This window comes from Adiantum capillus-veneris, chromosome 13, assembly GCF_014529385.1.
Source record: "Adiantum capillus-veneris isolate H3 chromosome 13, ASM1452938v2, whole genome shotgun sequence".
Lineage (NCBI taxonomy): Eukaryota > Viridiplantae > Streptophyta > Polypodiopsida > Polypodiales > Pteridaceae > Adiantum > Adiantum capillus-veneris.
This window is the reverse complement of record NC_140943.1, coordinates 126873143-126899521: the sequence shown is the minus strand read 5'-3', so window position 1 is coordinate 126899521 and position 26379 is coordinate 126873143. Positions and strand designations below refer to the sequence as shown.

At 44.5% G+C, this 26379-nt stretch overlaps 2 protein-coding genes across 3 annotated transcripts in view; both read right to left on the bottom strand.

Moving 5' to 3' along the window:
• Positions 1-26379, bottom strand: part of LOC147444837 (uncharacterized) — a 105164-nt gene that overhangs the window by 60888 nt on the left and 17897 nt on the right. The window lies entirely within an intron of this gene.
• Positions 8760-9580, bottom strand: LOC147444839 (uncharacterized). Its single transcript, XM_086527366.1, has 2 exons — positions 9430-9580; positions 8760-9341 (listed from the first exon to the last, which is right to left on the bottom strand). The coding sequence occupies exons 1-2, from the start codon at positions 9472-9474 to the stop codon at positions 8907-8909; spliced, it is 480 nt and encodes a 159-aa protein (XP_086383492.1). The 5' UTR covers positions 9475-9580; the 3' UTR covers positions 8760-8906.

The window sequence follows — 26379 nt, the reverse complement described above, 5'->3', positions numbered from 1 at the left end:
GGCGTGTGAACCACCTCTAGCATGGCACTTAATTTATTAAGTGACTTTTAGCCTTTTACTATATCATGGGGCTGATTTGGCCACTGCTTGACCCAGCCTTTTGAGGCTATTTAGGTAGGATGGGGCACCGCTTGAAGAGCAGAGGAGGCAAGGGAAGCAGAACAACCCGTAGTACCCACAGCACCAAGACCCTCAGCCAGCCTCTCAACGTTTTCAACATTCAGCCCATAACCTCGTCGCGGATGTAGATTTCAGCCTCGGCATTCCCTAGCGTTTTTAGCATTCAGTCATAGCCTCGCTGTAAAAGTATCTCTACCAAGTATCGTCGTCAAAGTACCCCTCGTCGTCGTCATCGATGCAGTACCAAGCATCTCTAGCAGCACCCCTTAGCACCTTAGTAGCACCTTCAGTATCTCCTTCAATATCTCAGTAGTACCAAGCATCTGCACCAAGTACCCATTAGTATCTCAGCATTTAGCATCATTGTATCAACATTTGTGCAAGTAATAAAGCAAGTACTTGCTCTGGCGTGGTTGGGACTCGACATGCGGTGTCGTCTCTCTCTCTCTCTCTCTCTCTCTCTCTCTCTCTCTCTCTCTCTCTCTCTCTCTCTCTCTCTCTCTCTCTACGTTTCTCTCATTCATTGTGTTCAATTCAGCTTCTCCTTTCAAGATAAGTAAAGTAACCTTGTGTTTGTGCGGAGTACTAGATGCGAGCTAAATCCATAAACACTTCCGCTGCACCTGACAAAAGAATCTTGCGGGAGTAAAGTTATGGAACGTGTCAATGCTCCAATCCGTTCTTTCATTATCCTCAACAGTACACCATCAGTTATCAGTCACATACGCTTGATGTAAGCTGCGAAGTTGATTTGGGGTCGACTTTCTTCACTTTATGATCGAGTTTCTCCAATGAAGCGGATAGCCCTCAAGGTGCAGTTGAGGACCCATGCAAGATCACATTAACAAGATGCAGGAGCTTTCGCCTTCAACAAGAGATACTTCATATGGAAAAGCTTATCAGTTCAAAGGATATGGCCCCAGCTTTTGGCCTAATTGCCTCCTCGGTATACAACCTTCTATTCTTCATTGATTACGAGTGGCCAGCTGAATACTATCTCTTGGGACGAGACTGTTCCAATGGTATTGGACCAGGAGAAGCGGTTCAATACAGGGAAGAAGTCACTCTCCGAAGCCTTGACCGGTCCTTCCAACAACAAGAAGCAGAAGGGTAAGTGTAACAGACTTGGACACTCCAAGTCAAGAATCTACCGCGACACGACAAGAATTCACTTCAAAACAGTTCACAATTAGATTCGACACCGGCCCCGCGGAGTTCCGTGCCAAGAGGTATTGGCCCCAAAGACTGGCGCCCCTTTCAGTATTTCTTTTTTGTATTAAATCTGCTGCACAAAGTACAAGAGAGTGGGAGGGTCTCACTCTCAGACTCTACGTCCAGATGCTCTACAGAGTGGGAGCCCTGCCCACACTTATAAAGGTTTACAAGGGATGCCAAAAGCAGAGCCCCAAAAGCTGCCCATAAAAAGCCTTGCAAAAATAAAGTAGTTAATCTCACAAGCTCTCTTGGGAATTATAAATAAAGCAAGTAATCCCCAAAAGCTCTCTCTCTCTCTCTACTACGAGATACGAGGCCGCTTCCATTGCTTGTTCAGAGAGGGCTTTGGACCATTCTCCAGAGTCATGCAGTACGAGGATCAGAGATGCTTGGGTTTGTTTTTGCTCGAGCTACGCAGACACAGAGAGAGCCTGATGAGAGGAGAGGCTAGCCAATCCCAGAGACAGATCACAGATTTCTTTAGAGCTGCCACTGGACACCCGGAGGAGTTACTACCACAGCAGAGCTCGTCGTCTCACACCAGAGGCACACTGATCGACCGAGCGACTGAGCTGGGAAGATCCAGACGTCCACGACTGCGGAGGACTACACAACATCGGCGGAGGTTGCATCAGAGGATTCGGATCACTTTGGCTCGACATGCATGACGCCCGGTCAGACTATTGACCATGGAGGAGATTGATGAGATCCGCCAGCGACCGATGTTGGATCTCTTGTGATCTAGCTATCCCAGCTAGCTGCTGTTCACACCTAGTAGTTTAGGATTCCATAGTATTTTATTGTGACATTTGTCATTTCATTTTTGTCATTGTTGTCATCTTGTTACTCAGACTCTGACTTTGTATCAGATCCACCACATTGTAGCTTTCTCGTCTCATAGGTCACTTTGGCCTTTTGAAGACGTTAATATAACATTTCATTTCATTTTCATTTCTCTCTCTCTCTCTCTCTCTCTCTCTCTCTCTCTCTCTCTCTCTCTCTCTCTCTCACATGCTTTGCGTAGCCAAACTGCCAAAAAATCAGCGCAGGAATTTTCCGTACGCATTTTGCCACGTCAGCTGTCTGTATTTTTTTTTTCGCTTTTTGCGTCGCAATCTGCGGGGGTCCGTACGGCAATGCCACGTCAACATTTCAGCTAGAATTTCTGGGACTGTCTGCCTGCCAGAGAGAGTATGCGTGTCCAGTCTGCAACCCATTTGGGTGTCTGGGGTTATGCCACGTCACTGATTTGTGACATACCCCCCTCTTGAAAGCATTCTAATTGCCCTCGATTACGCCTGCAAAACAGACAAAGGCCATAAACTGTCTTAGCAGACACTGATTGTTAGTACCGACGCACTAGGAACACACATCTAGTACATGTGTCTTAGCAGACACTGACTGTTAGTACCGACGCACTAGGAACACACATCTAGTACATGTACCAATCGACAGTCACATCACAGAACATCACATGACAAATCACATTCAAAAATTCATTCGGATCTCGGACCATGATTAATCGGCAACGTATTTAGCAATGGCATCTAGATCCACTCGAGACCTCGTAGATGCTCGATTGACTAATCCTTATTGCAATCACGTCTATCGAGATCGTTCGGACCAAAATGCTACAATCATTTCGTCTATCAGTTCCTACACTTAAACAAGTCAAGAACAAGTCAGTATCATGTTCGGGAATTCCAGTTCATAAAGTCATACAGCAGAATACTGTCAGCCCACAGTATCCTTGAAACTCAAAGAGATATCAGTGACTTTAGTATCAAAAATCGAGGCAATCTGTTAACAAAGGAGTGGAGCGACTCTCCTCTTGTGCATACCCGTTGCACCAGATTCCGCCCAAGCTGAGTTAGAGGTTCCATTTAGAATAGACTATGCTAATCCAAATGCTTCAAGGTAAAAGATTCACAATCTTAGGAGTCTCCGCTAGGTCCTCCTGTCATTAGGAGGTGTATTTTTCCTGTTGCCTTCCATAAATAAGTATTAGAAAATTTTTTTTATTTTTATTTTTACTTGTTTTGCCTAGAACCCTTGAAAAGGTGCAAGTGGACATTGCACGGCCAGTGTGAAACGGCTGCGGCCGAACAGGTTTCTCGCATCGAGAGTCTAGGTCGGTCAGTCTGGGACTGGTTGGGCCAGTTAGCACTGAATTCTAATGAGTATGGAAGCCTGTGTGCGCCAAATGAAGTCTGGGCCACTCGGAAAGTCACTTATAACTTTATAAGTCAGTGGGAACTAGAGAATTAACTCAAAGTGGCAAACTGAACACTTGGCAGGAGGAGAGATGCCTGCAGGATACCTCAACAAGGGGAGGCGCCCAAGAGAGAGAGGGCTGATTTTTTATCATAAGTGACCTACAGTGTGTGTGTGAGTAGTGCGTGCAGGTCTACAGCTTTAATGGAAAGCTTGCCTTCTCCTCTGTCTCATATAGCGCGATGACTTGATCTCGTGCATCTCTCTCTCCCCTTTGGCACATATGGTAATGCCCCACTAGTTGGGCTACTCAGGTGAATATGTACAGTTATGGGGGTTTATGCACGTTTGCCAAGGCAAGAGCCTTCTGAACAGGAACCGGATTAGCTAATTGCTAATCCCCCATAGGTACGCACAGTTCCGCCGTGAAAGATTGCGAGTTTGGAGAGTTTTCTCACGTGAAAACTCGTCCAATTCACAGGGGAACTGTCCCATTGCGTGCAGAAGCCCTTGGGAGACGCATAGGCGTGTTCGCTCCGCTAAAAACGATCCGAAACAGGGAATTATAGCCTGCTGTGTTTTTCAGCAGGTTTAGGGTTTCGCACCTAAACTGCAAGGGAACACCAGGGGAGCCTCGTGAGAGCCTTGGGATGCGTGTACAAGCTTTTGGACACCTGGCAATGAGAAACAGAGAATTACAGCCCACTGAATTTCTGTGACAGCTCATCAAAAAGCTTCCAGATAGCGACGGAATCCGCCCTAGACAGGTTCTTTTGACCTACAGGGGTTTTTGCGCCGCTATGCTGCCGAAATCAGGTCGAAAACCTGCGTTTTCAGCCCTCGCCAGGTTTGGACAGGTTTGTGAAAGCTTGTGCTAAGTGGTCGGATCGTCTACCTTAAATCAATAAAGGAATACCGAAAGGGGCGCCAGTCTTTGGGGCCTACAGGGTGTCGGTCTCGTGTGCGCAGTGACATTCTAGTCACTGGACGCAACTGCGTTCTCTTTCCTTCTCAGTGCTTTGTGTAAAGTTAACAGGTAGTTGAAATAGTACCGCCCTCTACATTGTACAGGGCGGTTATATGGTTCCATCGACGGGATAGTCACTTTTTCTTCAAAAAGTGCAGCGTGGATTGTTGTGGGTGAAAGCAACACAGAGCTTGTCATTATGGCAGAGAAGAGAGACCAAGTACCTAAAGAGGGGTCTTCCTCACATGGCACAGAGAAAGTTCCTTCAACTCTTCAAGAAGAGGATAGGTTGTTTAGAGCACAACTGCGTTGATGCATGGACATGTTTCAGCAGTTGGCTAACAACCCAAGGATGCAGGAGTTCTTACAGGCTCCGACACAGGGTTCTCAGCCTCCTACCCAGGGCATGACTGAGCCGTTGCAGGAAAAGGAGATTTCCAATGCGCAGAGGACTCACGATGCTCGAGGGAAAGCCCATGTAGCAGTGTCCAATGATCCAAAGCAACTTGCTTTAGCTAGACAGGAACCGTTTGTGAATGGTCAAGGGAGTAATGAACAGGCTACGCGTCAAACCCTTCCATTACGTATTACTTATCCTGGTTATTTTGCAGGTGGTTCAGTGTTTCAAACTATGGCTGGACCTTCCACAGGTTATATGCTAGGGAATGTGTTCGGGAAAATGCAAACAGGCATGGGTAACCCTATGTACGCGAACATGGGTGTCCAACCAGGTTTTCAAGGTGCCTATGGCCAATTTCGAGTGCCTGGAACACAATTTAGTATGGCTGTTTTTTCGCAGCCATACGTACAAAATGCAGATACGACAGGTAAAACAGTTGATGCGAATGCTGGAATGAACAATCATGGAGCACCACTGTTACAGGCACCTGTTTATAATAATGTGGCTCCTTTGAGTCGGCCTAAGGATTACAAGGAAGGTTGGCAGGCAGTGAAGTTTGAAAATTTCCAGAGGAACTAAGGACCAATTGAAGGCTTTGACCTTCATACAGTAGTTCGATGCAGCTTATGTTGGAGGCAACTTCACGGAATCTTCAAAGATACGCAAGGTTGCCACTTTCTTGAAAGGGAATGCGCTTCAATGGTGGACTACATTGTTGAACCAAGGTCAAGCCCCAACAACGTGGGCCCAATTTAAACAGCTTTTTGCACCTGCATGGCTGACAAACACTTTTGAAGTCGATGTGATGACAGAATGGCACGAGTTGAATGCTAAACAGTGTGAGAATCTCGAAAAGTACAATAAACAGTTTTGGGCCGCACTGTTGCCAGTCACCTCTTACAGGTTTGTGCCATTGTCAGAACAGATTAAGAAGTACTGTTGCGGATTGCCCAAGAAAATCAGGGACTACTGCACAAAGACTACTGTCATGAATATGTTTCAGTTGATAGAGAATGCAAGAGTGGCCAGCAATCTGTTGAAGGGAGATTCCTATGGATTTAATAGCCACAAGAAAGGGTCCCAGGCTAAACAGTTTTCAGCCAAGGGCAATGTTCCAGCAAAGCCTTCTGAGCCTCCCACAAAGAAGCCCTCCAATGAAGAAGCTGATACGTCCAAGAAGCAGTCTAAATCTCCTTCGGGACGAGGACAAGGACAAAAAAGGCATTTTTCTGGCAAAACCTTTGAAGAAAGGAAAGCTCTTAGAGAGGCCAAGAAATGCTACATTTGTAAAGAGGAAGGACATTTTGCAAATGAATGCCCACAAAAGAAGTCACAGGATAAGGATGACAAGTTAGACCATAAAGGGAAGAAGCCAAAGCCCAGTGCAGGACTTGTTCCAGGTTTGGTTGGAGACCAGCCAAACACTGATGCCACGGAGCTGTGTAGAGCTTGGGGCAAAGTTAGAGACCAGACAGTGCTGGTTTTCTTTGATCTAGGAGCCCGTGCAAATTTTATATCACCAGAATTGGCATCAAAGTTGGGCATTCGTGCACAGGAGATGGGTATGACAGGGGAAGCACGTTTGGCATGCCCAGGTCATTCAGAGCCAGTTACTCCCATTTTGGGAAAGCTTCGTCTGCACATTCAGAGCTATGTGGATGCGGAAGAATTTCATATTATGCCACTTGAGGGTTGTGATGTCTTATTGGGTATCCCATGGTGTTACAGGTTACATGCTATGGTCGATACTTACAGCAAAAAGATTACCCTTGTACATAGAGGAAAGACTCATGTCCTTGATATAAAGCTTAAAGGCGAGTCTGTTCCAATTGTTTCTGCTTCTGCTATTTCATCTGTAATAAAGAATCATCTTTCTGCGTACTTGATCTTTGCAAAAGAAGTACTTGAAGTTGTATCTAATTTGTCTACCTTAGATAAAGATAGGTCAATTTTTTTGAGTGGTTTCAATGATTGTTTTCCGGACTCTTTGCCAGGGGAGTTACCTCCTGAGAGACCTGAGGATCATACCATAGATCTTGTGCCAGGTTCTAGTCCACCGAATAGACCACCATACAGGGTTAGTGCAACCCAGTAGAAAGAGATTATGAGTCAGGTCAACGAGCTTTTAGAGAAGGGGCTGATTCAGCCCAGTTCATTCCCTTTTTGTTCGCTTGTACTCTTAGTGCAAAAGAAGGATGGTTCATGGCGCATGTGCATTGACTATCGCGCCTTGAATAAGAATACCATCAAGAACAGGTTCCCCATACCGAGGATAGATGACATTCTTGATCGGCTTGAGAGAGCGTCATTGTTTACAAGGATAGACCTAAAGAGTGGCTACCATCAGATACACATTAGGCCAGAAGATGTCCATAAGACTGCGTTCAGGACAACATTTGGTCTCTATGAGTTTCTTGTCATGCCATTTGGTCTCATAAATGCTCTTGCCACGTTTAATAGAATGATGGACAGAATTTTTAGACCACATAGAAACTTCGTGGGTACCTTCTTTGATGACATGATTGTCTACTCAAAGTCTGAAGAGGAGCATAGGGATCACTTGACCGCAGTTTTCAATGAGTTACGTAAGAACAGGCTACTCATTAATGCGAAGAAGAGTGAATTCTTTTTTCAAGAGATTCACTTCCTTGGGCACATTGTTTCAAAGGATGGGGTACGCATGGATCCCGCCAAAGTGGAAGCAATTAGGTCATGGCCAGACTTGAAGTCCGTACATGACATTTGAAGCTTTCTAGGCTTATGTTCCTACTACGGGAGGTTCATCCGAAATTTTGCTGAGATTGCTTCTCCACTCCATGCACTGCAAGGAAAAGGAGTTACTTTCAAGTGGACATCCAAGGAAATTTTAGCCTTCAAACACTTAAAAGAGAAGCTGACTTCAGATCCGGTAATCATTTTGCCAGATCTTTTGAAACCGTTTGTGGTTCAATGTGATGTGTGTGGCCATAGTCTTGGTGCAGTTCTAATTCAGAATGGTCAAATAGTCGCATATGAGAGCAGAATTCTTTTGAAGACCGAAAGGAACTTGCAAGTCTATGAGAAAGAATTGCTAGCAGTAATTCATGCTCTCACTAGTTGGAAACACTATCTGCTAGGGGCTGATTTTGTTGTCCAAACAGATCATCAAACCTTGCGATATTTTCTCACACAAACGAAGTTGTTTGAGAAGCACATGCGATGGGCAAACATCTTGTCAATGTTTCATTTTCATATTGTGCATGTGCAAGGAAAAAAGAACGTGGTGGCTGATGCGTTGTCACGAAAGCCCCAAATTTCACCCGTGTCAATTCCGTACCATTGTGAACTAGACGAATGAAGACACAATATGCTGAAGATTCAGATTTTGCAAGGATTTATGACCAGCTTGTTGATGGGCAACATCGTGAGCACTATATGCTTAAGAATGACTTTCTCATGATGCATGGAAAGTTATGCGTTACTAAACATTTACGGCCAAGGATTTTGATGGAAAGTCATGCTCCACCTTATGCTGGACATCGTGGAATTGATGCAACAGTAAAAGGGATTGAGGCATTCTTCTATTGGCCACAAGGTTGTAAGGTACGTAGTATTCGGTACGTGTTCGATACGTATTGTACGTTGTACCGTATGGATTGGGCCATAAGGTACGTAAAATTCGTAGTATATTTTTTAAAAGCTAAAAATACAAAGAATTTCAAATTTATATACAACCTATCTAGTTTAAAAACACTGCACAATACTTAAACATAGCCACAACTTTCAAAAAACACTTAAAATCACCCCACAAGTTAAGTAACCACTAGAATCGAGTCCAGACCACATGGCATAGTGTAGGTCAAAAGTACATAACTGAATGTTGAATCCTGATACAAAAATAACATAGTCACTCAATAAAGAGTCTGGGTGGCTCAAGCAACAAAATAAAAAGCATAAATGAGTCATGACAAATGTCCAAGTCCCAAGACCCAAAGCATTGGGCAATCACTACTACTCAAAATCATCATCAGAGGCTGATGAAGACTCAGAGAGCATGTCTCCATCTGTCAAGACATTGCCCTCATCATCATAATCGGGCTCTCTCTCCTCTGGCACAGATGCTAGGGGTGCATCACCCTCATCTAGATCATCAGCCTCTGAACTCTGGGTGTGGATGAGTCGAACAGCCTCATTGGCTCGTCTATGAGCAGGCCGAACGGGTAACTTTCCTCTGCGAATGCTCTCTCTGTGCGCAACCTCTGGATCTGCAACAGCAATGCGAAGAGGAATACTGTAAGCTCGAGAGCGAGATCTAGTGACCCGGCGATCCACGCTCTCTAGCTCCCTGTGCAACTCTCGAAGGATCTCCTCCTGCTCATCTCTAATCCGTGCATCGACCTCCTCCGCAGTAGGATCTGCCACAATCTTCAACTCTGTGGGATCCACCTACAATGACAAGACAAAACATAGTCCATGATTCAACACTATCTTTTAATCATTGACTTGTTTTCATAAATGTGCATGTAAATCTCACCTGCTTGGGTGTCCCCAAGGCATGAAAGCTACACACAAGCCGCATGTTAGCACGGCAATAAACCAGTCTCTCTAACTGCTTGGTGCTAAGATGATTGCGGATCTTCGTGTGAATAAGAGAGTATGCACTCCAGTTGCGCTCGCATGCCCCAGCTGAGCAATCCTACAGCAATTCAAATAGCGAACACTCATGGGTCACAAGTGTCACGTGTGACAATATAGATTCATCATTCAATAATTATAAATTATAATTCAGACTTCAATATTCACCTGAGAAAGGATGCACAATGCAAGGTGGCACACCTTGGGAAGGCCCTGGCGTCCATAGTTCTGCCACCATGTTAAAGGAAGCTTGGTAGCTTCCTTTCTCAATGCTACGGACCGCACAAAGTCATAGTAAGTATGTGTCTTGAAAAATTATAAATAGACATGTCACATGAGGACATTAGAGCACTTTGTAGTTTGTACTTACCGATCCTGTGTCAATGAGGTACATCCAGAAATGTGTGTCTTCATCTGCATAAACAGATGATACACCAACTCAAGTGTAGAGCCCTCCATGTCTGTGACCCGTAGTAGTACATACAATGGCTGTAGAGCCACTGCCAAGGACTGCGCCTGTGTCCAGAAGGTCTCATCAAGAACCTTTCGTACTTGGTCGCCTCTAACTGAGCGTGGTACATCAATCTCCACTTTGGATCCACAACCGTCTGCAACAGTGGATCTCTCAATCTGAACAGCCTCTGAAGCACCAGATACATGTATGCAAATCTGGTCTTCGAGGGACGCACCATGTACTGTGCTGTGGCTCTTGAAGATTGTCAAGGCCTGGTGTTTTTTGCGGAAAAAAGTGGTAAGCTTGGACGCATCAGACACTGTAGGCTGCACCCAGGGAAGTTTGCCTATGTCCTCCATGAGAAGGTCTAGGCAATGTGCAGCGCATGGTGTCCACACAATGTGCTTGAACTCAGCCTCCACCATACCCCCCATGGCCTTGCAATTGGAGGCATTATCAGTGACCACCTACAATGACAAGATATTAAATGAAGTGTGGACATTATTACGTTGGACAATGTATGCAAAATTCAAATGTGCATGCCACATGGTCAGGAGTCAGTATCTACCTGCACGACGTTCTTCTCCCCAACCTCCTTGGTGGCCTGGCGAATATGTTTGAAGATGAACTCCGCAGAAATGCGTTCTCCAGCTTTCCCTGCATCCACGGCTCGTAAGAAGTATGTGCCCAAGCAGAAGGAAACAAGGATATTGATAATGTGGCGCCTCCGCGTGTCACTCCACCCATCAAAAAGAATAGTGCATCCAAATTGTTGCCACCCAACCTTCACTGGAGTCAATGCTCGGTCTATGATCTCTTTTTGGTCGTCAAGCATGGTAGTTCGCATCTTTTGGTAGTCAAGACCATTCCAGGAATCTGTAGCACCAACCTGTGAAATAGCTCTCACCATCCTCTTCCATTGATCAGTCTTCAACACATTGAATGCAATGTTGCACTCTATGAGAGTCCGCGCAATCTCCATCTCTGCAACTTTATGTCGCTCTTTTACCCATGAATCATTGTGTACACGTGATGGCAATGTGGTTTGCCTTGGGCCACGTACACCCTCAACCCCACCTGCACTTGCTGCTGAAGCACTAACACCCTCATCCTCAGCCTGTGAAACACGAGCTCTCTTTCTACTAGTGCCTGCAAATGATGGCGCTGCAAACGCAGAGCCGCTAATATCTCCAAGTAATGCATCCTGCAAGGCATCCTCTACTACTGCTGCTGCTGCTGCACGTGCTCTCCCTGATTGTGACGATGCAGTAGATCCTGGAGGAAAATGCTCCAAAATCAAGGCATCCCTCAATGCTGGCTGGATAGCCTCGCAACCCCCACAATGTCCAATGGTGCCAATACCAGTGAGGTGCTTCAAAACCCTGCTAATTGTACTCGTCATCTGCTCTCCGCAGTACTTGCACACCCAAGTGCGAGTCCCTGAACCTGCTTGGCCTCCTGTGTTGACAACTCTTAGGACATTGGTGTGCTCGGCCCAAAGAGGATTAGGTCGACAAGGCATGATAACTCTGCAACACAATTAACGCGCACTTCAAAGTTGAATACAAAACTTACAATCTTTCGCGAGGTCAGGACTCTAGAGTGCCTCCTTGCAGACTCCAAACACAAAGGGAGGGAGGGACGGAGGGAGGGAGGGAGAAAGAACCTTATCGGTGGCGGCAAATCCTTCCTTGGTCTTTGTGCAGACACTGTGCAGAGACTCTGTTCACAGTTCTACTCTCTGGTTCTCTATGTAATAGGATAGGTGGACTTATTAAAGGCCTCGCCCAACCAGCCCAACCAAGGCGTATTAGGCACCGTCGGTGGATTTTTTTTTTTAACACCCGGCACGTACGGTTCGTACGGATACCGTACGGAATCAGTCCGTACATACATAAACAACCTTGATTGGCCAGCTTTGCGTCAAGATGTTGACACATTTGTAAGATCATGCTTAGTTTGCCAAAAAGTCAAATTTGACAGGCAAAAGAAAACGGGATTGTTGCAGCCATTGCCGATTCCTGATAGGCCATGGGAAAGCATAGCGATGGACTTTATCTTTGATCTTCCAAGGACGCAAATAGGCAATGATGGGATTTGGACTATCATTTGTAGGTTCAATAAGCATGCCCATTTCATTCCTGTGAGGAAGAAGATAAAGCCAGAACACATGGTCAAGATATTCACAAGCAATATCTTTAAATATCACGGGATGCCTCAGTCAATTGTCAGCGAGACAAGGATCCACGTATAACGAGTCTTTTCTGAAAGGCATTGTTTGAGAACATGGGCACTACGCTAAAGTTCTGTTCTTTGTTTCATCCTCAAACTGATGGGCAATCAGAAGAGGTAAATTCTACTGTCTTGGATCTGCTCAAATGTTATGTGTCAGAGCACAAGGCAACTTGGGAACATTATCTCCCATTGGTTGAATATGCTTACAATAACATTGTGCATACCTCACAAGTAAGGCACCATTTGAGATAATGGAAGGAGGGAAGAAAGTCCCGCCCATTTTGCAAACTAAGGACAAGACATTTGAGGCAGACAAGTATGTACAAGATGTGGATGAAACATATAGGAAGCCCGCCCATTTTGCAGACTAAGGACAAGATATTTGAGGCAGACAAGTATGTACAAGATGTGGATGAAACATACAGGAAGATAAAGATTGCTCTTGAGAAGACTCAAGCTAAGCAAAAGAAAGTTGTTGATCGTCACCGTCGTGAACTTGTATTTTCACTTGGTGATTGGGTACTTTTGCGCTTTGAAAAGGCCAGGTTAAGGAAAAGGAAAGGCAAGGAACGTTTGTTTCCTAAGCTCAGTATGCGATATTATGGTCCTTTTCAGATTTCGGAAAAGATTAGCGATGTAGCTTACAGGCTGAAGCTACCAGAAGGCTGGAAAATACATAATGCTTTTCATGTCAGCCTTTTAAGACCCTTTGTTGGTGATGTGCCAGAGAATATGCTTGATGAGGAACAACCCGAAGTGGAAGAATTGGATGAGATCCTTGTTCCTGAACAGATATTGGCACATAAAGAAAGAAAGGTTAAGAGGAAAGGTTGCAAGACGCTATTTGGTGAAGTTCAAGAACTATCCATCGTTGGATGCCAAATGGATGGAAGAATCTGAATTGATTGATTCACCTCAACTATTGCAATTGTACCTTGAAGCCTTTCAGATGGAACCCACAGTGACTTGATGTAGCCTTTTTGGAACAAGACAAGAGCATCGTTCATGATGCTCAAAAGAGTAGTTAAGCAATTGTATCTACTCTTTTCATACAAAATTTAGCTAGAGAAGTTTGTGCTTGAGAGTACACAAGAAGACTTCTATGCTTGATATATGTGTCGTCGCCAGGTTGGTGGGATTGTTTAATCGTCCAACGCTACATTTCCGGAAGCATGTATATCTTGGATTCCCATCATAAAATACATGTGATATCAGGAGATATTTGCATGTATTATTGGCATGCAAGCGAGGTCGCTTCCAGTATTTCAAGGGTGGGGTGTGTCACCAGGAGGTGTATTTTTCCTGTTGCCTTCCATAAATAAGTATTAGATATATTTATACCTAGATGAATCCAGGATAAGCCCACACTCACCCTTAAAGGAAAGTGCAAGGTATAGACCCATGGTAGTCACCCACAAGACAATACAACCATCAGCTCCATCATGCATAGTATTGACTAAATACCATGACATGCCCACTAACGTCGTCAGTGCCCAATAGTGGGTGTAGAACTAGGTACTAACATATGCTCCCAAACTCCCAAACACAACACACACACCACACACACACACACACACACACATGAGCATACATCAACACAAAGTTTAGCGTACTGAGTTTCTGTCATGACTCCGGAGATCAAGGGCAGACTCAGCCATAATGAAGCCTAGCACTAAAAGAAGCATTAAATCGAAAAAATTAGCACAAAAATGAGGTAATTGATAGGGCATACGCACCACAAAAGATAGAAAGAATTAGCACAATATCAACTAGTCGTAACTCGGACGAAAACTTCACAATGTGAAGTCTGCATGTCCGCTATACGACAAAAAAATATACCTAGATGAATCCAGGATAAGCCCAGACTCACCCTTAAAGGAAAGTGCAAGGTATAGACCCATGGTAGTCACCCACAAGACAATATAACCATCAGCTCCATCATGCATAGTATTGACTAAATACCACGACATGCCCACTAAACTCGTCAGTGCCCAATAGTGGGTGTAGAACTAGGTACTAACATATGCTCCCAAACACAACACACACACATACATGAGCATACATCAACACAAAGTTCAGCGTACCGAGTTTCTGTCATGACTCCGGAGATCAAGGGCAGACTCAGCCATAATGAAGCCTAGCACTAAAATTAGCATTAAATCGAAAAAATTAGCACAAAAAATTTATTTTCATTTTTACTTGTTTTGTCTAGAACCCTTAAAAAGGTGCAAGTGGACATTGCATGGCCAGTGTGAAACGGTTGTGGCCGAACTGGTTCTCGCATCGGGAGTCTAGGTCGGTCAGTCTGGGACTGGTTGGGCCAGTTAGCACTGAATTCTGATGAGTATGGAAGCCTGTGTGCGCCAAACGAAGGCCACTCGGAAAGTCACTTATAACTTTATAAGTCAGTGGCAAGTAGAGAATTAACTCAAAGGGTCAAACTGGACACTTGGCAGAAGGAGAGATGCATGCAGGATACCTCAGCAAGAGGAGGCGCCCAAGAGAGAGAGAGAGAGGGCTGATATTTTATCATAAGTAACCTACAATGTGTGTGTGAGTAGTGGGTGCACGTCTACAGCTTTACTGGAAAGCTTGCCTTCTCCTCTGTCTTGTGTAGCGCGATGACTTGCTCTCGTGCATCTCTCTCTCCCCTTTGGCACATATGGTAATGCCCCACTAGTTGGGCTACTCAGATGAATATGTACAGTTCTGGGGGTTTATGTGTGTTTGCCAAGGCAAGAGACTTCTGAACAGGAACCGGATTAGCTAATTGCTAATCCCCCATAGGTACGCACAGTTCCGCCGCGAAAGATTGCGAGTTTGGAGAGTTTTCTCGCGTGAAAACTCATCCAATTCGTAGGGGAACTATCCCATTGCGTGCGGGAGCCCTTGGGACATGCGTAGGCATGTTCGCTCCGCTAAAAACAATCTGAAACAGGGAATTACAGCCTGCTGTGTTTTTCTGCAGGTTTAGGGTTTCGCACCTAATCTGCAAGGGAACACCAGGGGAGCCTCGTGAGAGACTTGGGATGCGTGTACAGGCTTTTGGGCACCCGATAGTGAAAGACAGAGAATTACAGCCCGCTGAATTTCTGTGACAGCTCATCAAAAAGCTTCCAGATAGCGAGGGAATCTGCCCTAGACAGGTTCTTTTGACCTTCAGGGGGTTTTGTGCCGTTATGCTGCCGAAATCAGGTCGAAAACCTGCGTTTTCAGCCCTCGCCAGGTTTGGACAGCTTTGTGAAAGCTTGTGCTAAGTGGTCGGATCGTCTACCTTAAATTAATAAAGAAATACCGAAAGGGGCGCCAGTCTTTGGGGCCTACAAGGTGTCGGTCTCGTGTGCGCAGTGACATTCTAGTCACTGGACGCAACTGTGTTCTCTTTCCTTCTCAATGCTCTTTGTAAAGTTAATAGGTAATTGAAATAGTACCGCCCTCTACATTGTACAGGCCGATTATACCTCCTCCTCCATTCACTTCGCATCCAATGCGGAGTAGGTCTTGAATTTAACCAAGAACCGTCTTATCACTTTACCTTTAATCTTTCTGTGCCAATATCTGTTCTGGAACGAGAATCTACTCGTTTTCCTCCACTACGGGTTGCTCATCTGGCTCCCCATCATCGGGCACATCGCCTTCAAAAAGCTTCAAGAGACTCACATGAAAAACATCGTGAATTCTCTAAGTATCGGCAGCTTCAGTCGGGAGGAGACATCATTTATCTTTTCGGAAAATCTGAAAAGGTCCATAGTATCTCATGCTAAGCTTTCGAGAAAGCCGCTCCTTTCCCTTTTTCTTTCTCAGGCATGCCTTCCCAAAATGTAAGAGCACCCAATCGTTCTCCTTCATTTTCAAATCGCGACGATGTCGATCTGCTGCATTCTTTTGAGATTCCTCTAAAGCCTTCCGGACCAAGTCCAAGTCCCACGTGAACTGGTCGGCTTCAAAGAAAAATCTTATCTTCCGTGCTAAGGAAGGGTGGAACCTTCAATAATCTCAAATGGCACCTTCCTCATCAAAGAGTTAATCATGTTTCTGTAGGTATATTCCACCAAAGGGAAAACCTTTCCCATGTAATCTTCTAATGCAAAGAAGAAGACTTCAACAAATACAGTACCACTGAATTAGCAATCTGTGATTGCCCGTCAGTCTGCGGGTGGAACGATGACGAGAACTGCAACCGCGTGCCAATGTTCTCCCAAATAGCCTTCCAAAACAAACTCGTGAATCTGGGGTCTCTGTCAAAGACAATCGTCTCAGGCATGCCATGTAATCTGAATATCTGGGCAATAAACAATCGTGCCCAAAAAATGAAATCCATTGCAATACTTTTCTAGGGGCGGGTGGGTATGGGTAAAGGCTGTAACAATCCCTGTGCTTTATGCCTGTCAAAACTTGACCTTCTGGCATACAAAGCAATTGTGTACAAAATCGTCCACGTCCTTCTTGAGTCTCGTCCAAACAAAAGTACCTCTCCACCCCTTTCAATGTGGTATAAATGCCGCGGTGATCCGTAAAAGGTGGACAGTGGCATTCAGTTAGAACCTTTCCTTCAACGGCTGTGTAACGCACAACATCGTTTTTTCTTTATCAAGTAGCCATCCTGAATGGAATATTCCGCTACTACCTCCCCATTCTCTATTCAACTAAATACATCTGCAAAAATCTGTATCTGTGGCGTACTGACCGACCATATCCTCGAAGCTTCTATGATGTATCGCAAAAATAGCCAAAACCAACGAGACTTCCAGGACAAAGTATCTGCCACCAATTTCTTTTGTCCCTGCACATGGACAATCCGGAAGTAAAAGTGTGACCAGATGTTTGCCCACCGCATCTGCTTTTCCAATAGCCGCTCCTGTGACAAGAAGTAGCGTAAACTCTAACCATCTTTGAAAACCATAAAATCGGCTCCGAGTAGGTAATGTCGCCACTGAGTAAGAGCATGGATAACCGCCAAATGCTCTTTCTCACATATCTATACTGTCAATTCCGACCTTGAAAACAATCGGCTCTCATAGGCAATGACATGGCCTTCATGCATTAAGACCGCATCCGGACTACGACCACAAGCATCACAATATACTTCTGCAAATCCGGCAAAGTTAAAACTGGTCCTGTAGTCAATTTCTGTTTGAATTTCTGAAAGGCAGTCACCTCTGTGGGTCCCCACGAGAAAGGGACTCCTTTCTGTGTCAACATAGGCAAAGGGATAAGCAACCTCTGCAAACTTTTTGATGAACCGCTTCTGGTACAAACACAAGCCCAAGAAGCTTCTAACTTCATGGAAATTCTTCAAATCGCGCCAATCAGGGATAGTCTCTATCTTGGTCGGGTCCATCTGCACTCCTACTGCTGAGACAATGTGTCCTAAAAAGTGTATCTCTTGGCTCGGCTCACATGGTAAGGTGGCCAGTTCGGTGGTGTATTTCCAGGTATCAGATCAATGATATGATCCTCAAGACGAGCTGGTGGCAACTCACCTGGCAGGTCCTCTGAGAAGCAATCGGCATGAGTGTGGAGAAAATCTTGGCGTTCTTTTTCGAGGTCAAAACATATTCGACCTTTAATCATCATTCAAACCTTTCCAGAAAGTAAAGAAACTGAATTTCATCAAGTACAATGTCTGTGCCCTTCATTTGTCAAAGTCGCTTTCTCGATTCGGTAGTCAACCACGGCGTTGTTCTTGTGGTACCAAGGGATTTCGAGTAGGACGTCACAACCTCCCAAGGGAATTACGTAGAAATCCTCGTGCCCTAAACACCCCTGACATTGCAAACGAAGGTTGCCAATGATCGGTGTAATGGCAACATCCCGTCCAATGCCGCTAAAACTACCTCTACCTGTGGCCTCAGTCTGTCAGGCGTAATTACAAATAAAGCCACCAATTCAAGTGAAACTAGTTTGCCTTGATCGACTCACTGTGCAGATGGTAAGAAGTAAAAAATAGTGATAGTGATGTGGATTTTATCGCATGGCATAGCTCGTGATAATGGCTCCATAGCATCTCTCCTCGAAGCTTTTGCCAAAAGCTCTATGGCCTCGCATCACAAATGAGATTTTGCATGAAAAGTTGTGGGAATGTAAACATTTCCACATTATAATAAAATAAGATGAATTTTGTACATTTACGATGCTTGTGCCCATAAAAAAAGGAAAAAACCATACATATGTATGGTGTGGAGTTGGCACCATTCTCCACATTTATAATAATACCGTAGGGAACGTGCCTTTCCCCTGCCACTTTTATCCCCTTCAATGTTGAAGGGGGACTTATGCTTCTCTTCCAGTGTTGGAGGGACTTTCTTATTTGTAAAAATACTACAGCTTTATCCCAATGCAGAGCATCTCTGTAGAATAATCATAAAGAAGAATCCTCTTACCCTTACAATGATCCCATGTTCACCTAAAGCCAAAATAAAAAATCAATTTTTGCTTCAGCATCTGCAATTGCTTGATGCAGGGGAGCCGTGGAATGGCTTGCTTGGTCAACTTCCTTTCGATATACTTCGAGGCATTCATGTTCAAGATGTAGCAACATCTTGTCTCTCTCTCTACCGCTTTCTCCAACTTCATCCCATATGTACTGTCAACGAGGAAATCAAAAACCTTAAATATGTTGACATGATAGCAAGTAGTAAGCAGAAGGGAGGAGGGCCTTGCTGGAGTTGTAACAGCATACTTGTTGCATACGCATGCCTGTCAGATCACCTTACACTGGCATTAGGCTAAAACATCATTCAACACGAGGAAACAAAAGAGCAAACCTACAGCTCATGTAGCAGAGAGCCACGCATGGTATCAGTAGGAGTCTCCACGAAGTTCATGGCATTCACTAAGTTAGAACCAGATGAGCTGCTTTCAAAATTCGCTAGGATTGCGGTAACACGTGAAAGAATTCGTGGTGAAGACAAAGCCTTAGTGATTGAAGCACTGGTAATGTTTACCAAAGGAGGTAGCTAGCTAGGAGGAGGAGTGGTGGTCTGTCGTTCTCTTACTGGTAATGTCACATGCCTTCAAGACAAAAGTATAGTTGATTGACTGGTGATAGATACTCTCGCTTTGCATCCGCTAAAAACAGCCTAGAGCTTTCTGTCCCTACTCCTGTTGCACATATCCCGTAATCAGTGCGTTCCAAGAGAAAACATTCCGGACAAGAAGCTCCTCAAGCACTTTTTATGCTTTCTGAAGCGTACCACATTTGACATCATATCAACCAAGGGAGTTCCAACCACGAACTCTATTTTCAAAAGCCTCTGACGAACAAAGAAATTGTGAATTTTTGTGCCCATATCAGCATCTTACATAGAGCCACATGCCTTCAAGATGCATGCGTAGGTGATTGCATCTGGACAAAGGCCCTCACTGTGCATCTGCTGAAAATAGCCTAGACATTCTAGCCTACTCCTGTTGTGCGTATCCCACAATCAATGCATTCCAAGAGATGCTGTTCCGAACAAAAAGCTCCTCGAGCATTATTTGTGCTTTCTCAAGTGCACCACATTTGGCATACACATCGACCAAGGGAGTGTCATCATGACATCTCTTTTCAATAGCATCTGAGTAACAATATCATCGTGAATTTTTGTGTCCATATCAGCATCTTGCGTAGAGCCACATGCCTTTAAGATATACACGTAGGTGACTGTGTCTGGAGATAGCTCTCGCTTACATCTGCTGAAAATAGTCCATAGCTTCCTAGCCCTGCTCCTCTTGTGCATATCCTGCAGTCAGTGCATTCCAAGAGATGTCGCTCCAAACAATAAGCTCCTCAAGCACTTTCTGTGTGAATTCTTTTGCCCATATCAGCATCTGCATGATGCCACATGCCTTGAAGATACAAGCGTAGGTGATTGCATTTGGGAGAGCTGCCCTCTCTTTGCATCTGCTGAAAAAATCCCAACACTTCCTGGCCTTGCCTTTGTTGGGCATATCCCACGATCAGAGCATTCCAAGCGGCAGCATTCCAGACAGGAAGCTCATCGAGCACTTTTTATGCTTTATGAAGAACAACGCATTTGAGTGATTTCAACTAGGAGGCCGCATTTTGTGCAGCACGACAGAGGTGTTTGAGTGATTTTTAAGGAGGTTACTTCACTACTAGTAAGGGGGGTGACATCCTCACGTCAGTGGCAACGGGCATATTTGGAATTTCAAGCAGTAGCATAATGCAACGTTGGTACGCCGAAGTGGGGATCATCGACCTCCCAGATGTGTTTATTGGGCAAGGCAAGCGCAAGTTTCCTCAGCTGATCTCTCTGTACTTCTGCGGTTTTTCTTCGCCTCACCTAGTACAAACTCTCCGAGCCTCCTCTTCTTGTCTTCTAAGTGGTGCTTCTCCTCCCTGGTCGCGGCATGTGAGTTCTAACTGATGAGCCCACCATCCTTCCCTTCGGTGCCACCCTTCATTATTAGGAAAGCTGATTGAAACCCAAGTTTCTGCCACAACCGACAGAAGAAAGGAATAATACATCTTAGTCTACAGCCTTTAAACAATGCTCTCAAAGTTGTGGATTACACCAACAACAAGCTTCCAGTACCATGATATCCCATAAACTGAGAGCTGGGTTGTGATATAATAGCAAGTAGTGCTGTAATATACTCTTGTCACACGAACGTCAGGCATCCCTGATTCTGCAAGAAATGAGGAGCATCTGGGACTGTCTGTGTGAGCTCATATCAGCTCTCAGAAATGTATGTAGCCATTAGATCATCACTTAAGAGCAGCACCAACACTCTGCTCCACCTCCTCTGGTCCTTGGTGCTCTGCCAATCACATTTCTCAGCTTGCTGTTCGTGGGGAAAAACATGAGGCCACTGCACCTGGAGCAAAGAGAGAAACGCTGAGATAGAGGGGGAGATCATATGTGTGATCCCGAAAGCGGACAGAGAGGGAGATGCTTATATGTGTGATCGTCTGCACCCGCTGATGCGAGGCCTTGCGATTGTATCCTGCATTGCGATTGGACTTATGACTTGCCCCTAGACAAAGAGAGATCCCATCTGAAGGAAACAAGAGATGGCGCATAGAAAGAGAGAAGGAGAGCAGATCGCGGGTGATTCAGCGAGGGCTAAGGTCAAAGAGATGGCAGCTCTGTGTAGCCGTCTACAATTGGCCAATGGATCTAATTTTAGCGCAACCCTTTTTTAGCTTAGCGTTCCATTTTTCTTTGCCTTTAATATTAAGTCAATGACATGCTGCCAAGTGGTGCATCTCTCCTTGCAGTATTCCCGAAATCTCTTTTACATAATCAAGGTAAAGAAGTGGCCTTGGCTCCTTCATCCAAGAAAAAGAGGGCTTCCTGATCTTTCACTTTGTCCTAAAAGCGGCAAAGTTTTGTACTTTCATTCATTTGATTCAGTTCAGGCCCCACGCAATGTGCTACCAGTTCTGTTTTCATCTGCCACATTTCTCTGCTGCTCTAGAACTCTCTAGCCTGTCTGCAGTCTGTTCTTGTTGTGCCTTTTTGGGGCACTTTGCGGAGATGTGTCCGTGTTCCCCGCATCCAAAACACTTCCCCTCTTTGAGATAGATAACGCTTTCTCTAAGAGTTTGTCGGGGACGTCTATCATTCTTTTCTTTGTTCTGGGTACTCTTTCTCTTTCTACTTTCATTGTGAAAAGTTTGTTGGGTTCTCTAAGTCAAGATCCCATCCGTGGGGTAAGTCAAAGTTCCCGACTGTATCGCAAAAACCCCGTTTCACATGAACCATCAATTCTTCAAAAGAATGCAACTTCTATTCCAAGCAGTAGTCTCGGATCTCTGTAGGAAGTCCGCAGCAAAACCACTCAATCCGTTTCTTAAACAAGACCTTTGTAAATGAAGAGGCTGGTGTTAGGTTAAAGGCCCAAATGGCCCCCTTTGTGTATAATTTTAAAGGTTATTAACCTTTGGCCAAGTTCACATTGAACTTGGCCACTAACTTTAAATTGGTCCTATACTTATAATAAAGGGAAGTGAGGAGCCCAAATTAACTCACTCAAACTTCCCCTTCCAAAATCGTGCGCTACCTCTCTCTCTCTACTTTCGTTCCCTAGCGCCCATCAGCTGTGCAGGCCTTCGCCCCTCTTCAAGGTACACGCCCTGCACATCTCCGCATGCTCTATCACTTGCACACACCGCCGCTCGCTCATCAACTGGTATCAGAGCCAAATTAGGGTTTGCTTCCAAACCTGCAAACGCTGATTTTCAGCCAAGGAGGTCAACTTTCACGTGAGATTTTGCAATTTCATCGCCAAAGGACTCATCCCAGGACACTAGAGAGCTCCCGGCAAGTCAAATTGACCTAAAACAGGCTGAAATTAGGTCAAAATCACAAAATTACAGGTTATGACAGCAAAATACAGGTTTTGCAAATCATGTATTAAGGTGTGGGAACATCTTTGCTAAGTCCCCGCTACCCGAAAACACTGAAATTGCCGAAAAACAGGTCTAAAAACAGGTGTTTTCAGCAAATTTCATATTTACGCAGGTTTTTGCAAGTGTATTCTTGATACGTCTACATTGGGGAAAGTGCAAATTGATGCAATCTACACACATTGGAAAATTTTTGGCTATGTATGACCATTTGTGGCTCAATTTCGTGCAATTTGATGCTAGAAATTGGGGCTTTTGCTCATACATACTTCTAAAGGCTGTGCATTAGCCTTATGTATGTTCTGTGAGGCTAAAAACAACTAAAATTGTTGTTTTTTAGTACAAATTCGCTCGCTGAAATTTCCTGCGCATAAATTTCAGAAACTGTTTTTTGTACCTAAATCGACCTATTTTGCCCCAAATTGCTGCTGTGACCATTTGGAGCTGTAGTGCACACCTCTGTGAGGCTCTACTCCGGTTTTTGTGCATTTTGCCCAAAAATTCAGCGTATTAGCCCTCTTATTCGTGCAACTATGGCCTCATCTTCTTCGGATGTGAAGAATCTCTTCGAGATTAGGAGGTTCGATGGAACAGGTTTCGACCTTTGGAAAGACAGGATCCAAAGAATCCTATTTCTTAAGGATTGTGAAGGGACACTTGAACAGGTAAAGCCACAGAATATGATGGACGAAGCATGGGTTAGCCTGAACAAGAAGGCAGTTACATACATTAAAATGGTCATGAGCGATGAGACAGTCATTGATGTGAAAGGTCTCACAAGTGCTTTTGATGTGTGGGAGAAGTTAAAGGGAATGTATGAGAATACAACGCCTGTCAACCAAGTGCATTTGATGCGAAAACTTGTTGGCATGCAACTAGATGAGTCCAAGAGCGCTGCAGAGCACTTGTCGTTGTTCGCAGGTACTTTGTCGCAGTTACAGGATTCAGGCTTGCCTCCTTTTGATGATAAGCTGAAAGCTGTCTTCTTGCTTATGACCTTACCTGAGTCGTGGGAAACATTGGTAGTTTCATTGTCCAATAACCCCAATTTGACCTTTGATGGTGTTAGGGGTTCTATCTTGAATGAGGAAATCAGGAGGAAAGCAAGTGGAGAGGGAGGCAGCTCTGCCAACATGGTTAGAGGTAGGACAAAGAAGAAGAATGTCTATGCACAAAGGAGTAAGAGTAAGAGTAAGGAAAGGGAAAATGCCAGCAAAGGCAAGGGTGATGTGACTTGCTATCAGTGTGGCAGGAAAGGTCACAAGAAACCCGATTGCAGGTACTATAAAGCCAAGTTAGAATGGAAAAAGAATGGCGGAGACAAAAGAAAAGAGAAGAAGGAAGTCAAGACAGATGCACAGGATAGCTCAAAGGACAAAGAGAAGGCCAATGTGGCTTCTCGTGTTGTGATTGAGGAGCTGTCAGATGTAGAGGACATCTTGTGTGCCACTTTGTCAAATGATGATGCTTATGACCTTGATGCCTCTCTTAATGTTCATTCACAGGACATGCAGTGATCTTATTGATGCTTTGTTGACTGTCAATGATGCATTATCCCAGACTTGGATAGGTGATTCTGGTGCTTCATTTCATGTGACTCCTATCAAGGAGTGTTTCTCTACTTTTGATGCAGGCAAGCATGGCCATGTATACCTTGGAAACAATCATGCATGTTCCACTGAGGGTATTGGCACTATGCATCTCTCCATAGATGGCACAAATGAGCTTGTTTTGCATGATGTTAGATATGTGCCGGGAATCAAGAAGAGTCTGCTTTCTGTTGGTCAGATGGATATGCATGTCTTGTTTGAGAGAGAATCATGGAAAATGACTAAAGGCTCAAGGCTGATTGTAGAGGGCACAAAGAAAGGGACACTTTACTGCATGCATGGAAAGGCCGTGTTGGAGCAAGTTTATTGCATTGGCTGAAATTAACTCTCACATGGAGTTGTGGCACAAGAGGCTTGACCATATGCAAAAGGGCCTTTCTAAACTTTGTACTTTGAACAAGCTTGATGCTAAAGGCACAAAGCTTGACTTTTGTAATGAATGTCAATATGGCAAGCAAGTAAAGAGTTCTTATTACTCCGGTGTCTCTCGCAAATCTTGTGTGCTTGATCTTGTACATTCTGATGTATGTAGCATGCCTACTAAGTCTATGGGAGGTGCATGCTATTTTGTCTCCTTTGTTGATGATCATTCTAGGAAAATTTGGGTTTATTTGCTTAAATCTAAGGATGAAGCCTTTGCTATGTTTAAGAAATTTCATGCATTTGTGACCACCCGAACAGGTAGAAAGCTAAAATGCTTGCGTGCTGAATTTAACAAATTTTGTGAAAATTTGGGCATTAAGAGGGAGCTTACTGTGCCATACAGCCCCTCTTCTAATGGTGTGGCTGAAAGATTCAATAGGACACTTTGTGAGAGGGTGAGATGCATGTTGTCCATAGCTAATCTCTCTCATGGATTTTGGGGAGAAGCTTTGAAAACTGCAGTCCATATATGCAATCGATCCCCTCACATGTCTTTGAAAGATGACATCCCTGAAGAGGTTTGGTCTGGCAAGCCTGCTTCATATGATCACTTACGCATTTTTGGTTGCGAGGCTTTTATGCATGTTAGACCCGAGTTGAGGAGCAAACTAGATGCCAAGTCCATTAAAGGCCTTTTCATGGGATATGATGAAGAAGGCGAAATGGGTTACAGGATTTGGTTACCTCAGCTCAAAAGGGTTATACGCACTTGGGATGTTGTTTTTAATGAGGCAAGGCTACTTCAAAACAATTGTGCCTCAAAGCATGACCATAAAAGAGTCAAATTTCAGCATGACCAACCACCTGTTAGGCCTATTTTTGACCCTCAGGATGCACCACATATCGCTGAAAATGTATATCATCCAGTGGTGTTTGAGCCAGATGATGTTGGGCAGCAAATTGAGGCTCCTGAAGGGCATTTGCAGCCATGAAACAATGCTGAAAATGATGTACAGCAGCCCATTGTTGATGATTTTCTCATGCCACCTGACGTAAACCCATTGTCGGATAATGTGGATCATTGGGTGAGGCGATCTACTCGTCCAAGACGACCCATGAGTAGATATGATCCCTCTTTGCATTACATTATGTTGACAGATGAGGGAGAGCCTCTTCCGTATAAAGAGGCAAAGACGTGTGAGCACAGCAACAATGCTATGCAGGAAGAGATTAAAGCTTTGCATGCTAATCATACTTGGGACTTGGTGGAATTTCCCAAAGGAAGGAAGGCTATTCCTAACAAATGGGTGTATAAAATCAAGACTGTTGATGCAAAACCCAAGTATAAGGCAAGGCTAGTTGCAAAGGGATATGTTCAAACCAAGGGCATAGACTTTCAAGAAGTGTTCTCTCCTGTTGTGAAGATGACCACTTTGCGTGTATTGTTTGCTATAGTGGCTGCTCTTGATTTGGAAATGGACCAAATGGATGTACATACCGCTTTCTTGCATGGTGATGTGGAGGAAGAGCTTTACATGAAGCAACCCGAGTGTTTTGTCATTCCTCGTAAGGAACATTTGGTATGTATGCTCAATAGAAGCTTGTATGGGCTGAAACAATCATGTAAACAATGGTACAAGAAGTTTGATCGTTTCATGCTTAAACATGGTTACAAAAGAACCCATGCAGACCATTGTTTGTATACCAAACGTGATGAGGATGGCAGCCCTATCATTCTTGTGCTCTATGTGGATGATATGTTGATAGCTGCAAAGAAAAGAAGCATTGTTGATGCTCTTAAAGGGCGGCTGAAATCTGCATTTTCAATGA